The sequence below is a fragment of the Gymnodraco acuticeps genome, unplaced genomic scaffold (genome assembly GCF_902827175.1).
Source record: "Gymnodraco acuticeps unplaced genomic scaffold, fGymAcu1.1, whole genome shotgun sequence".
Classification (NCBI taxonomy): domain Eukaryota; kingdom Metazoa; phylum Chordata; class Actinopteri; order Perciformes; family Bathydraconidae; genus Gymnodraco; species Gymnodraco acuticeps.
This window is the reverse complement of record NW_022992187.1, coordinates 576,074-588,925: the sequence shown is the minus strand read 5'-3', so window position 1 is coordinate 588,925 and position 12,852 is coordinate 576,074. Positions and strand designations below refer to the sequence as shown.

Here is a 12,852-nt window from a genome sequence, read left to right as displayed (position 1 = left end):
CACTCGAAGTGTGGAAGTCACTGGGGCTAACTCCCTCTATAACTTGTCCTTACTTTGGCCAACTTGATTTAAATTAGTTTGTTTATTTTATTCTAGTTAATTGTTTATTTTTGTTTAACTGAACCTTTTCTCTTTTGATTTGTTTTATTCTTAAATGTTTACACAAGTTATCATCTGCTTATGAGAACATATTTGATATTGTGTTTGTTTATTACTTTGATTTACGTATTTAGCCCCCATTAACTGCGTTTCCCTCTTGTTTCCCTACTTAGTTACTGAGAGCTGAAGGTGGTGGTAATGGTGTCCAAGGTGGTGGTTTTCCTCTCTCCTTTTGTGTGTGATGTGCTCCCCCGGGATTTGATTTCCTGCACGTATGACTGGGGTGATTTAAGTTTGGTTTGTTTGGGGATCCTTCCACTCACTCGTCGACCCTATCCCCCCACTGGTAAGCCTCAGCCCCTAATTCATTTATTTCTCCCTTTGTGCTACAGCCCTGTGTGACTGTTTTAATTGCATTTTAACTAGTGACTTGTGCCAAATAAAATTGTATATTTTTGATAACTTGAAACCGCGTCTCCTGCTCCATTAGTATTCGAACCTATGTGTCCTCTCTATAACTGAAAGAAGTGTTAATATTTCCTTGGGTGAAACTCCCAAGGTGGCGTTGTCGGAATTGTGAATGGTGTAATCAAACCAACTTTAACAAATACATTCACCTATCCTCCCCTCTGCGGCTACTGCCACATAATTATAAAAGAGAGACTTTAGAAACGATGCAAATCGCTGTGTTTATGTGATACATGTTAATGTGTGTGCATTTACATTGAACTAAGGGGAGGGACAATTCCAAAACAACGAACACCTCCATTGGACTCCTTTGTTTACCGTAACATAGTGACATAATTATGGAAGACTGGCACTTATTTTGGCTAGCAGCAGTGGCTCAGTCTGTAGGGACTTGGGCTGGGAACCGATCCAGGACTTGGCATCGGAACCGAAGGGTTGCGGTTCAAGTCCAAATCGGACCAAAAAAATATAGAGTGTGGACTGGTAGCTGGTGCCAGTTCACCTCTTGTACTGCCGAGGTGCCCTTGAGCAAGGCACCGGACTCCCAACTGCTCCGGGTGCTGAACAACTAGTAGCCTCTCCACTTTGCCAACTTTTCACTACTGCATGTATTTCTGTTGGTGCATGTTCATGTATCTCAAGACTGTGTACCTCCGATGCTGTATACAGTTCCCTTTCATATCCAGGGCCTTTCTTATTTTGTTTTACATTCTCAGCATAGCATCTTATTTAACCCTTGCATGCATAGAGGTCACTACAGTGGACAGCTATTCAAAAGGCGTTTTCTTGTATATGCATTGGGTTTTTTTGCATAGTTGCACCATCAGCCACTACATAGGACCCTATTGCATCATCCCATACACTGCCACTCAGTGCCAAGTCAGTGTAAGTGCATGATACATGTCTCTAAACCAAGATGGACGACAGAAAGCCACATGGACCAAGTCACCCAACTATATCTTGCCAATCCTTTTATGGAAAGCGTCCCCTGCAGGTATAAAAAGGTGGTGACATCAAGTAACAACTAAAGAATCATATAATTCATAAATGATCAAAGTATTTATTTTATGTTTGCAGGGAATCATGATTAACCACCTGTCCACTACAGTGGACGTCATGCATCACTGGCTATATTTCAACTATTCATACTGGTACTGCTGCTGTTGTTCCCAGGGCCGTCCCTCCCTACAGGCAGATCATGCAGACTGTGTGGGGCCTCACCTTGTGGAGGGGGCCACACCTTGCGGAGGGGGGCCTCATCTGAGGCGCACCTATGCGCTTAAGTGGCGCAATTAGGGTGGCGCGGCACGGTTTCGCCGCTGCGAGGCTCCACTAGCACTCATCAAATAACTGTGCGTGGGGCCTCAAATTGGCCCCTGGCCCTGGTTATTCTTGAAAATACTTCATCTGCAATATCTATTTGGGCCGTAAATCAACATACTTATGTTATTATAATGTAATTTTAAGTTTGCACATCTTTATTTATCATTTTTTCAAAATGTACATCCCTTCAGTTCAAACCCTGAACGCATATGTCCACCTGAGTGGACATATAAAAATCTCTTTGAAAAAACTAGATTAAAAAAAAAAAAGTTCAAATCTTGTTTTTCATGCACCAAGAGCAATAAAAACACTTGGTAAAAAAATCCTGACTGAGGCTTTCATAATTCATGCATGAAAGGGTTAAAATGCCGGTGATAATTGTTGTGTTATTCAATAATACATGTGAGGTCAACTGTCACAATTACGTGTCTCTTTATTGGTCGCTCACATGCTAGAACACCCCTAGCTTACATGCTCCGTTACCATCACATGTCGTCTCCCTATGACGTCACTGAACCATGCCCGTAAGGCTTCACTACTATTGGCTAACACACACACACAGCACAATAACACCACAATAATGTCATTGTTGTGTTAGCTAAGCTGATAGCTCTCTGATGATAATTATTTGTCAGCCTGCAGCTGTTTTGATTATAACACTTTGTTCAGAAGCTACGTTAGCTGAATGGCTAATGCTTCCTCACTGAGGATCTTGAAACTGCAGCATCTTGAGTGTTCGAAATAGCTCTTTAATGATTTCCTGCTCAGTACAAGCTGATTTTATTTATCAAGCAAGCAATACAACAGCGTCTTTACAGTGCTTTTTATCTCGTTTTGGATCCAAACTCTTAAGCAAAAGGATAAAAGCTTCTCATATACGGGCGCATGTTTCAAAGAGCTAGGAAGCTAAACAGGGTTAGCTTCTGTCACTCTAACCCTCAGCGCTGCAGCAGCATAAAAAGGGACCACGACTGGATTGACACCTGAAATACTGTTTTTTGTCAAGGCATGTGTATGGTTCTGAAGAGGTATCGAGCTGTCTAACACTTTCAATTAGAAACTGAACGAGTGAAAGGAACGCTGGCAGAATAAAAGTGTCCTCGTCCCTGAGACATGCCTCTCTGCGGGATAACTAACGCTAGTGATTAAGTTATTGGATAATCAGAAGGATAGCAATAGAACAGAAACACACAAATGTGAAAACACACACACACACACACCAACATAAAAACACACCCAAGGGTGTAACTTTGGTTTGAGAAGTGGGGGGGGGGACAAAACAGGGGGTTCTCCGCAATGAAACATTGTTCTCGATTTAATTCCATTTCCTGCCTTTCTACAAATATATTAGGGACTATGGTGTTAACTAATCCAAGAAAAATGTGTAGTGTATATAATGAGCGTGCAAACTTATCTAGTATCCTATCCATGTGAACCTGTTTTATTTGTGATGACCTCACACCCTCTAGGGCAGGGATTCCCAACCTTTTTCCCCGAGAGCCCCCCCAAATGACTCCTGTTGTTGGAAGTTGCGCCCCCCCCCCCCCACACACACACAAACAGGGGGGGGGGGGGGGGGGGAACAGTCAAGGCAACAGCTGTAATTAAAGTTTAAAAGTCTCAAAAATGCTACAACTACTGTCACAAACTGGATGAATCTGAAGTATCCCGCCGCTGGAAGTATAGGATTTGGGATGACTCTGTTCTTCATGGTTGGCTTTACTATGCTGATTAAGGACTAGGGGGCGCAACTCCTCTCAGTCCTGGTTTTAGTTCAGAATGTTCTTCTCCTAGATGGGTTGCCTTCCATGGCTATGAGCCCCATCTGCCCCTGCTATTTGCCCATAGTTGGGGAGCAGTTTTTAGGGAACGGTGCCTTGCTCAGGGACACCTCGGTAGCACTTGGTCCTTCCGGTACTTGAACTGGTGACCTTCCAGTTGCCAAGCCACCGCCCGTTTATTAGCTACTAACTTGAATTTTTATTTTAATTAATTAATCAATTATTTGTTATAGTTTATTGTAATGTAGAGACAAGGCTTTTAGCGACAATCATGTATTGTGTAACAATTATATGTAAAAACAAAAAGTCTAAATATGATATTAGGCCTCAAATCATCTGAGGCCTGGCGCACACCCTGCGATGTTTGGCGCCCCCCCCCAAGGGGGTCCCCCAGGTTGGGAACCACTGCTTTAGGGGGATCTGGGGGCATGCACCCCCAGGAAGATTTGTTTCTTTAAATTGAAGTTAAAGGCATCAATCTGGTGCACAAATTAAGAGATGTATGGATACAGCTCTCAACACTCATATGAAACAGAACTGTATATATTTCAATACTCGAAAAACCATTAGAATAGGCTCACAAGCAATAACATATAACTGATATACTCCTATCTTTATCTTACCTAGTCTGCATTCTTTCTTTTTATTTATGCATATTTGACTAATCACTCCCCTTTTAAACTGTGTTTTTTTATTTTTTACTGACCTATAGCACACAGTGGAATGATTTATTAACTTATTTTGAACAACTATATTAGATAGATGGAAATATTTGTTTACATAGATGACCAAACCGTTTGACATTATCGCTCTCAGTCCCACAGGAGAGGACTCTCCCTCTCCTTATTGTTGAAGCAGCTTCTAATCTCCGTTAGCTCCGAGCTAGCACCAGATGCTAACAACAACCAACAACCCCGTCTCTCTCTCTCTCCTCTCTCTCTCCTCTCTCTCTCTCTCATCTCTCTCTCTCTCTCTCTCTCTATCTCTCCTCTCTCTCTCTCTCTCTCTCTCTCTCTCTCTCTCTCTCTCTCTCATCTCTCTCTCTCTCTCTCCTCTCTCTCTCTCTCTCTCTCTCTCTCTCTCTCTCTCTCTCTCTCTCTCACACACACAGACGATGACCGCTTACGTAAGAAAATGATAATAAACACATTTGAAAAGTGGGGTGGGGGACAAACGGGATTTTGAAAAGTGGGGGGACATGTCCCCCCTGTCCCCAGTGAAAATTACGCCCATGAACACACCTATACACTCTTGTTGTTATTACATTCTGTAAAGTAAATATATAAGCTACATCTACTTTGTTTATTGTTGCAAGAAAACAGCAACATAAAGTAATAAGAACAGTATGTACTTACTATTTCAAAAGTAAAATGTACCATGAAAAAAGAATTATTTAAATAGGAAGAGGAAACATTTTAGTATGTTGGTTTGCGTATGTAATTTATCCTGAATTTATTTTGGTTTAGTTTTTTTTCTCGGGAAAAGGATAGTCTGCAGTGTATTTCCTGTTCTTCTCTGTTCAGATATTAAGACAAACCATTACAAGAGAATAGATGTGTATGGAGCTGGGGAAAGAGTCTAAGACAGGGCCATACTTTCTGAATTTGCTGAGGGCCAAATAAAAATGGACACCCCTGGTGGAAGATGATGTGTTAGAACAGATGTGGGGTATATATTCAGTGTGCAGCCTACCGCAGCACTGACAGTTACTTCACCTTGTAGTTCCTGCAGGTGGGGTTGAAGGCGTTGGTACCGCAGGCGAACAGCGTCTCGTCATCTCGCGGCACCAGCACTTTGACGTAGTTGTAGCACTCGTCCTAAAACCCAACAAACCAAAAAAGTGTCTTCTACTCTCTATAACACTTATTGATCACGACTGTCAGGGTTGAAACTAGGGCTGCACAATTATTCCACATCTTGTTGTAATTGCAATATGGTAAATATGCGTTTAATATCGTTTAGAATTAATTTTGTAGAACTGCACAGATATGCTGGCCTAAACATCGTATTGCTACAGACTTACCTTATTTTGTTTGGTAAGGAACAAAATTGCACTATGATCAATTTAATATATTTTTCAAAGCTAGTGAGAAGGATGATTTGCAGATGAAAGGGACTCCGTGCTGCCTCTCACATCACGAGATGCTCTAGTTTGTTCTGCTGCTCAGATATTCTGCAGTTTGTCAGCCGTCAGCTTTGATGCTGCTCTCGCCATTTTTAGGGAACGATGCTTATGTGAGTCAAAACCAGAGGAGCGGCACAGATACATCTGGGATGTATGACATCTGGGATGGGATGAAAAATGTCTTACCAGAGAGGCTAAGAAGTTTGAAACTTCTGACTAAGAAGAGACCCGGCTTCAATTACCAAATTGCGAGCGGCTACATGACGTGGTGTAATACCAGCTGCGTATCATATCATATTGCAATTGAATATCATTACATTTAATCAGAATTAGGTTTTTTTTCCAAATCGTGCGGCTTGAGATGAAACACTAGTTTACAGAGTCTCTGCTGTTCACAAATAACAAAATGTGTAAGATGATTTCATCTTCATATTTAGCATTTTTTTAAACCATTCGTCCATAAATACTCAAATTAAACTGCAGTATAAGAAAACCGGACATGGTAGAGGAACAGGAAGTTATGAGGTAAAAAGCCAAAAGGGGTGGAAAGAAAAGAAGGGAAAAGCAGAAGAAACTCACGCTATTCTTTCCTCTGACCGTACACTTGCTGACGTCTTCAGATCGCCATGTCAGCTTCTGAAACACAGAGTACAGCACAGATCTGAATCTGACAGGATATGAACTTATTCATTCACCGTGAGCAGACAGACAGACAATAAGAGAGTATAATTCTACTTGTGATTGTGATTTTTGATCACAAATAAAAATGAATCATGATGAGATGTTTGAGTTTCAATCAAGGTCAACATTTGGTCGCCTGAAGTGGCATTGCATCTCCTTTTAGTAAGCGTCAGCTGTGTTGTTTAAAAGCTTTTCATCCAGTGGTAAAATACACTTTTAAAGACATTAATTATTCAAAAGAAAATGTAGAATTTGTTTGTGTCGGGGGAGAGCTATGTGGATAACTGCTCTCTGACTGTAAAGACCACAATGATGGTGAAGCAACAACTCCCACTTTATGACGTAAATTGGCATTGATTTGGTTTGGAGACACATAGTGGCAGAAAATGACTTATTCTGTGAGTAACCTGATCCTGTCTCAGTTGGACCTGTTATACCTGAAACATTCAAAACATTTCTCACACAGAGAGGGAGAATGAAATGCAGAAGGTGGACTTCAGCTGCGCTGCTGATGTCTGATCACTGATAAATAAAGTCACATCTCACTTCAAAGAGCTGCTGGAGACACAATAGACAGAGAGGCCCATGACCTCAGGTGCCACCCTGTAAACTTCACTGTCTGTGATGAGGAAGAGGTTTGCAGATGAAAGGCACTCTGTGCTGCTTCCCACTTCACAAGATGCTCTGGTTTGTTCTGCTGCTCTGGTAGTTACTGCTTTTTCTGCAAAAGATATTCTGCAGTTTGTCAGCCGCCAGCTTTGATGCTGCTCTCGCCACTCTTAGGGAGAGATGCTTACAGTATGTGAGTCAAAATCAGAGGAGCAGCACAGATACATCTGGGATGTTGGTAGATTTTAGCCACTGTGGTTAAGCTTTGTTAGTCTTTTTGTCCGCCAGAAAACATTTCTTACCAGAGGCTAAAAGGTTTGAAACTTCTGACTAAGAAGATACCAGGCTTCAATTACCAAATTACAAGTGGCTACATTACGGTGGTGTAATACCAGCTTCCTCCCACACTTTAACCTCGGCTCAACTAAAGAAAGTATTTCCAGTCTGAGAAAGCGTCTGACACTTAGGAACTCAGACAATTAGCAGACCTAAGTCGCCAGACAGAGGTTCAGATGAGAAAAAGGCTTATATGAAATAAGGCTGTAATATAGCCTTAAAGGTGGGGTAGGTAATTTTGGAGAAACCAGCTTGAGCGAACGCGCACATGACCAATGAGGGCACGAGATAAGTTTGTGCACAGATGGAAGGCTGACAGGCAGGTAGGCCATCCAGTTATTTTAGCCGGGCCGGCTTTTTACAGTACTACGGCTTCCACAGATGACATTTTATTATGGATTTGTTGTCAAAGCACTTCAGATATTCATTGCTATCGGGATGTTAAGAGCATTCCATGGAATATAACAACAAGTGTATCGCGAGCCAGTTTCTCAAACTTACCTATCCCACCTTTAACATAAGTTAAAAAGACTAGTTGTGAAAAAATTCCCCCCCTCACAGTTGTCATGAACTTAACTATACAGAATATATATATATTTTTGTTAGGATAGTTCATCAACTAAATGGTATTCCTCGATATGCCAAAAGGATGAAGGTGTTGACCCTGAATGGTGAGGGCAGATCATTGCATGCATCAATCTACATACTGTGTATTCTGCATGAGGAACCATGTTAGTTTGTCATGAACACACTGACCCTTACAGCACAGGTCATGGTGAGTTAGCATGATATAACATTTATAGCCATGCAATTCATATTCAGAATCCTTTAGTATGTCTCGGGTCTGTGTGCATCCGTTAACCTTTGAGCAGCTAACTCCACTGGCACAGATTAAAATAGGAAGCTTCTTTAACCTCTGTTTTAAAACAAAATATGAAAAATGATATCAAGTGTTTAGTTTAGAATTGTAATTACTGTGGAGTTTCATAAATGCATTGCTTAAATAGAAACAATCATCTAGGAAAACGTTTTTTTCTGTGGTTTAGAAATTCAAAGCTCCAGCGTATGTTCAAACCCAGAGGTGAAACGCGTCTCTCACAAATCTGTTTTCAAGAAGCGAAAAACACAGAAATAATCGTTTTATTTTATAAACCTGCAGGTCTCCCTTGAAAAATAGATCATTGATCTCAATGGGATTTTACCTGGATAAATAAAGGTTTTGAATTGAATATACTCACCAGCTGAGGGAAAAAACTCTTCTGAAGCTGTCGTCAGGTTCACTGCAAACACGTGATCCCTACAGAGGTCAGAGCACAGGTGCACTCATCAGAAGATCTGGTAGAATACATGTTGTGCTCAGTGTGCGACTGCCTGTGTTTCCTGAGAGCTTGTTTTTGTCAAATCCAGAATTTAACCCAAGTATCATACTGTGTCTTTTATAGGTTTAGGATCCAGATTTGATCTACTTCTAATGAAGCAAGTAATTTTCTCAATTTCCAGAATGCATTTTAACATTCAAAGGAACAAAACACTGGGAATTGTTGATCTAGAGTGGCGCAAACTCAATTTCAGCCACAGCATTATGGTTACCCTCAGAGGGTTAGGCTTATCTCAGCTTGTCACTCATTATTTCAGAGACGTAGAAAGGGTTTGGATAGGGCTGGTCGCAGTGTGTGAATGCAGGCTGTGTCACAGCTCCGTGATGGTGCCGATGTGCCGCAGTAAGTTGGCATGCAGGCTCTCACTTTGAGCCCTCATTTAATCTTTAACCTTCCCTCTGCATCAGCTTTTTTTGGATTGAACATTTTGGTACTGTTAATATTCTTACAACCAAATCCCTGCTGTGAGTGCCGCTGCTGGAAACGGACAATATTAAGACGCTTCAGTCCACAGGTCCCTTTGTTATTGAAAGTGTACTTCTGTAAAGCGGCATAGAATAGTGTGAAAGCTAGTTATTATCTTTGCAAGCTGTTGGGTGAGGTGCTGGGCCATGGGCCTTAAGGTTGACCTTGTGTGTGTGTGTGTGTGTGTGTGTGTGTGTGTGTGTGTGTGTGTGTGTGTGTGTGTGTGTGTGTGTGTGTGTGTGTGTGTGTGTGTGGTGTGTGTGTGTGTGTGTGTGTGTGTGTGTGTGTGTGTGTGTGTGTGTGTGTGTGTGTGTGGTGTGTGTGTGTGTGTGTGTGTGTGTGTGTGTGTGTGTGTGTGTGTGTGTGTGTGTGTGTGTGTGTGTGTGTGTGTGTGTGTGACCTGGCAGCGATGTACAGCATGTGGTTGATGCGCAGCAGCCTCTGAAAGTCCAGACCCAGACGCAGGGTGTCGTTGTCCTGAAGCAGACCCTGGAAGCCTGGAAACTGGTACGCCTCTGCAGACAGAGAGCAGAGTGAATCCCCAACAGACAGAATAGGTCTTTGAGGACAGGAGAACCATGTTGCTGGTACAATCTGAGCCTTAGTAATGTCAGAGAATTGTAGGACTATGTTCTGATGTTTAGTACTACAGCTTCCATCAGGGCTGCTAAAACAGGAAGCTACGAGCTATCCGGTAGAATCGTTTGAGAATTTCTCGCCAAGCTGAAATGTATCAAAATTATTTTTGCTACTGTTTTTTCTGCATAATGTATAAATCATTATTTAAAAATATGAAGCATAAAACTGCTGAAAGAGAATATTCGTGAAGGACTGGACGTTATGACGTGTTCTTAACCTGTTGAACCCCATCCCTGTTTTTCAGGTCTCAGGCTCGAAAATGACATTCCCAGAACAAATGACCATATCTTCCCTTCTAAAAGGGTTAAATTAATAATCTTTTTTCTCAAAGTAATGATAAACCTGTGAGTTGGATGTAGAAAAGTCAGAATCAATATAGATGTTTTTTATTTTAAAGAAAATTCAGATTGAACATAGTAAAAAACTGTAAATGATGGTGTCCGTCCAAAAAATCTTTTTTACTTAAAGTGAAAACCACCCTTGAATGATGGGATGGTAGACTAAAAGCTTTAGGAATCCAAAGTACAACATATAATAAGTACCCTGTATCAAGACAAGTGACATTTGACCTTTTTAGAGAGGTTTAGCAAAAATAACTCCACCTCTGGGGGTGATTTGGGTGGAAATGGGCGTTGTTGCCGTTTCTCTGGAACCCATTGGTCGATTTTGGTGATTGACATCTCTTTTTAACCGTTAGAGCCAATAGAATCAACAGCGAATTTCCACATACACACCAACGTTAACAAAAAAAAGTGGGGGCTTCGTACATGCAGTTTTGGCCAGAGCGAACCTATCTCTCGCTCTGACATTTGAAAACGGAACAGTCGGTTTATTGCTTATGGATTATCAGAAATCATTTCAAAGGGACACAGACACATTGGATTAACCTATGGATTAACCTTCAGCAGCGTTGTTATCGTTTTAATGCCATTGAAGACCACTTTTGACCAGACAACGACAAAGGTAAGCCATTTTGCCGTTTTTAACTACCTAGCGCCACGTGTTTTGATGTCTGGTTTTGTTTATAAAGTCGTGAGTTCTTATCATGGAGTGATAATGTAGGTACCGATCGATTCTGTGTCTCCTCACCAGTGGCGACTGGTCATTAGGGGCAGGTGGGGCACAGCCCCACCTAGTGTCAGCAGAAAGTATTAAAATAATGATTGCAACAAAATGCAATAAATAAATTAAAATATATTACAAATATATTTTAAGATCATGTTTAATCATCTGATTCGTCTGTACATTGCTGTTTTAGTCTGTGTTCTTCTAATTAGTGTCCACAGTGTGTGCCTATTGAGCTGTTTAGAGCCATGTGGGACAAAAACCCGATCATGCCCCTCCCTCTCACAGTCTAAGTGAACGGTGACTGTAAAAACTACACTGCGCATGCTCAGAGTATTTTCCTATTTAATGTGTGTGGCAAAAAATAATGAGCATAGGGGCATAGAGCTGCCATCCCCACCATACGTCATCTCACATCATTCAGAGCTGATTGGCTGTAAGTACGTGTGCCGCGAAAAGTGTGGTGTGTGAAGAGCAGGTGAAGAGGAGGAGAGAGACGCATCCTAAAACCAGGAAGTAAGCTGCGCATGGCTTCCTCCACAAAAAAGCAATGAGATTTCTCCATAGGATTTTAGAAAATAGCTCCAAATAAGGTCTGTGGGAAACAAACCTGTTAGATAAATGCAGGTTTTGTTCAGCCGGATAATATCCACATGTCTACCCTACTTTTATCATTTTCGAATCATAAATCCATCATTTAGATTTATGATAGACTTTTGAAACTACAAGAACATAAGGAGGACTTTTACAAAAAAGTAATAGAGATTTTTGTCCAGAAGGATAGGCAAATGGACTTCATCTTCAAGTCAAGGTAAGACCATCATTTTATTGAAAATGGGATCTTACTAAGAGAGAACAATTCAATATTTAAATGATAAAATTACATTTTTTGGGTATCCTTCTGTTGAACTGTCTGTTTAAAATTAATTGAAGCATCAGACTAAAGAGGCTTTTGAAAATAATATTATATTTTGATTAGGTCAAAATATAATATTTGTAAACCTGAAGAGTCAGTGCCAGTGCCTCACCAGCCATGAACCTCACTGCAGAAGCTTATATATAGACATCTACGTTTTTTATGCCCCCACCATATTATGCTCCAAACCACTTCAAGGATTATTTCTGAAACAGTATGGAGCTCAAATGCTTTTTTCTCTCACGAGTTTACGACAAGGTGAGTTTTTTTTTCTTTCTGCTTTTTTACACATACTCTCTCCAGTACAGCTTAGCTCTGAGTGTTAGCAATGCTTGCTAATGTAAAACACAGACCATATTACTATCCAGAACACATTGTGCATTGTTTCTAATAGCAACGTTTCTGACCATTACAGCATTAACATCTCTTTAACCCTCAAACAGTCCACTCACGTGCCGAGCCGACCACACTTATTGGCTCCAGGTCTCTGGGGAAGTGCGTGCTGGAGGCGAACTCAGACAGGAAACAGGTAGCAAGGATAAGCAGCAGCGACCGTCGCCACGGTGAAAACCAGCTGGGCGAAGCCATTTTTTAGGAGAGTAAAAGGGGATGTGTGATGATGTCAGCAGGTCATGGTGTGTGTCGTCTGAGAGGAAACAGAAAGATAAGTGTTAGAGACAAGAAAAAGCCAGTGTGTGTGTGTGTGTGTGTGTGTGTGTGTGTGTGTGTGTATGTGTGTGTGTGTGTGTGTGTGTGTGGTGTGTGTGTGTGTGTGTGTGTGTGTGTGTGTGTGTGTGTGTGTGTGTGTGTTGTGTTAGAGAAAATGCATTTCCTGTTGAAAAATACGTACGAATGCTGTAAGCGGTGTACATTTTTTGACTATACCTTCACTTCTAAAAGGGGTAAATTAATAATCTTTTTTCTCAAAGCAATGATAAACCTGTGAGTTGGATGTAGAAAAGTCAG

The 12,852-nt window shown here is 41.2% G+C and overlaps 1 protein-coding gene across 1 annotated transcript in view; it reads right to left on the bottom strand.

Moving 5' to 3' along the window:
• LOC117539120 (semaphorin-6D-like) overlaps positions 1-12,531 on the bottom strand; it is a 148,332-nt gene extending 135,801 nt beyond the window's left edge. The window contains exons 1-6 of the mRNA XM_034205148.1: positions 12,339-12,531; positions 9,667-9,781; positions 8,665-8,719; positions 7,671-7,673; positions 6,376-6,432; positions 5,387-5,488 (exon numbers count right to left, since the gene is read on the bottom strand). Of these exons, the coding sequence (XP_034061039.1) occupies positions 5,387-5,488; positions 6,376-6,432; positions 7,671-7,673; positions 8,665-8,719; positions 9,667-9,781; positions 12,339-12,474 (468 nt within the window). The 5' untranslated portion in view covers positions 12,475-12,531. The remainder of the gene's footprint in view (positions 1-5,386; positions 5,489-6,375; positions 6,433-7,670; positions 7,674-8,664; positions 8,720-9,666; positions 9,782-12,338) is intronic.
• Positions 12,532-12,852: the final 321 nt, after the last annotated feature.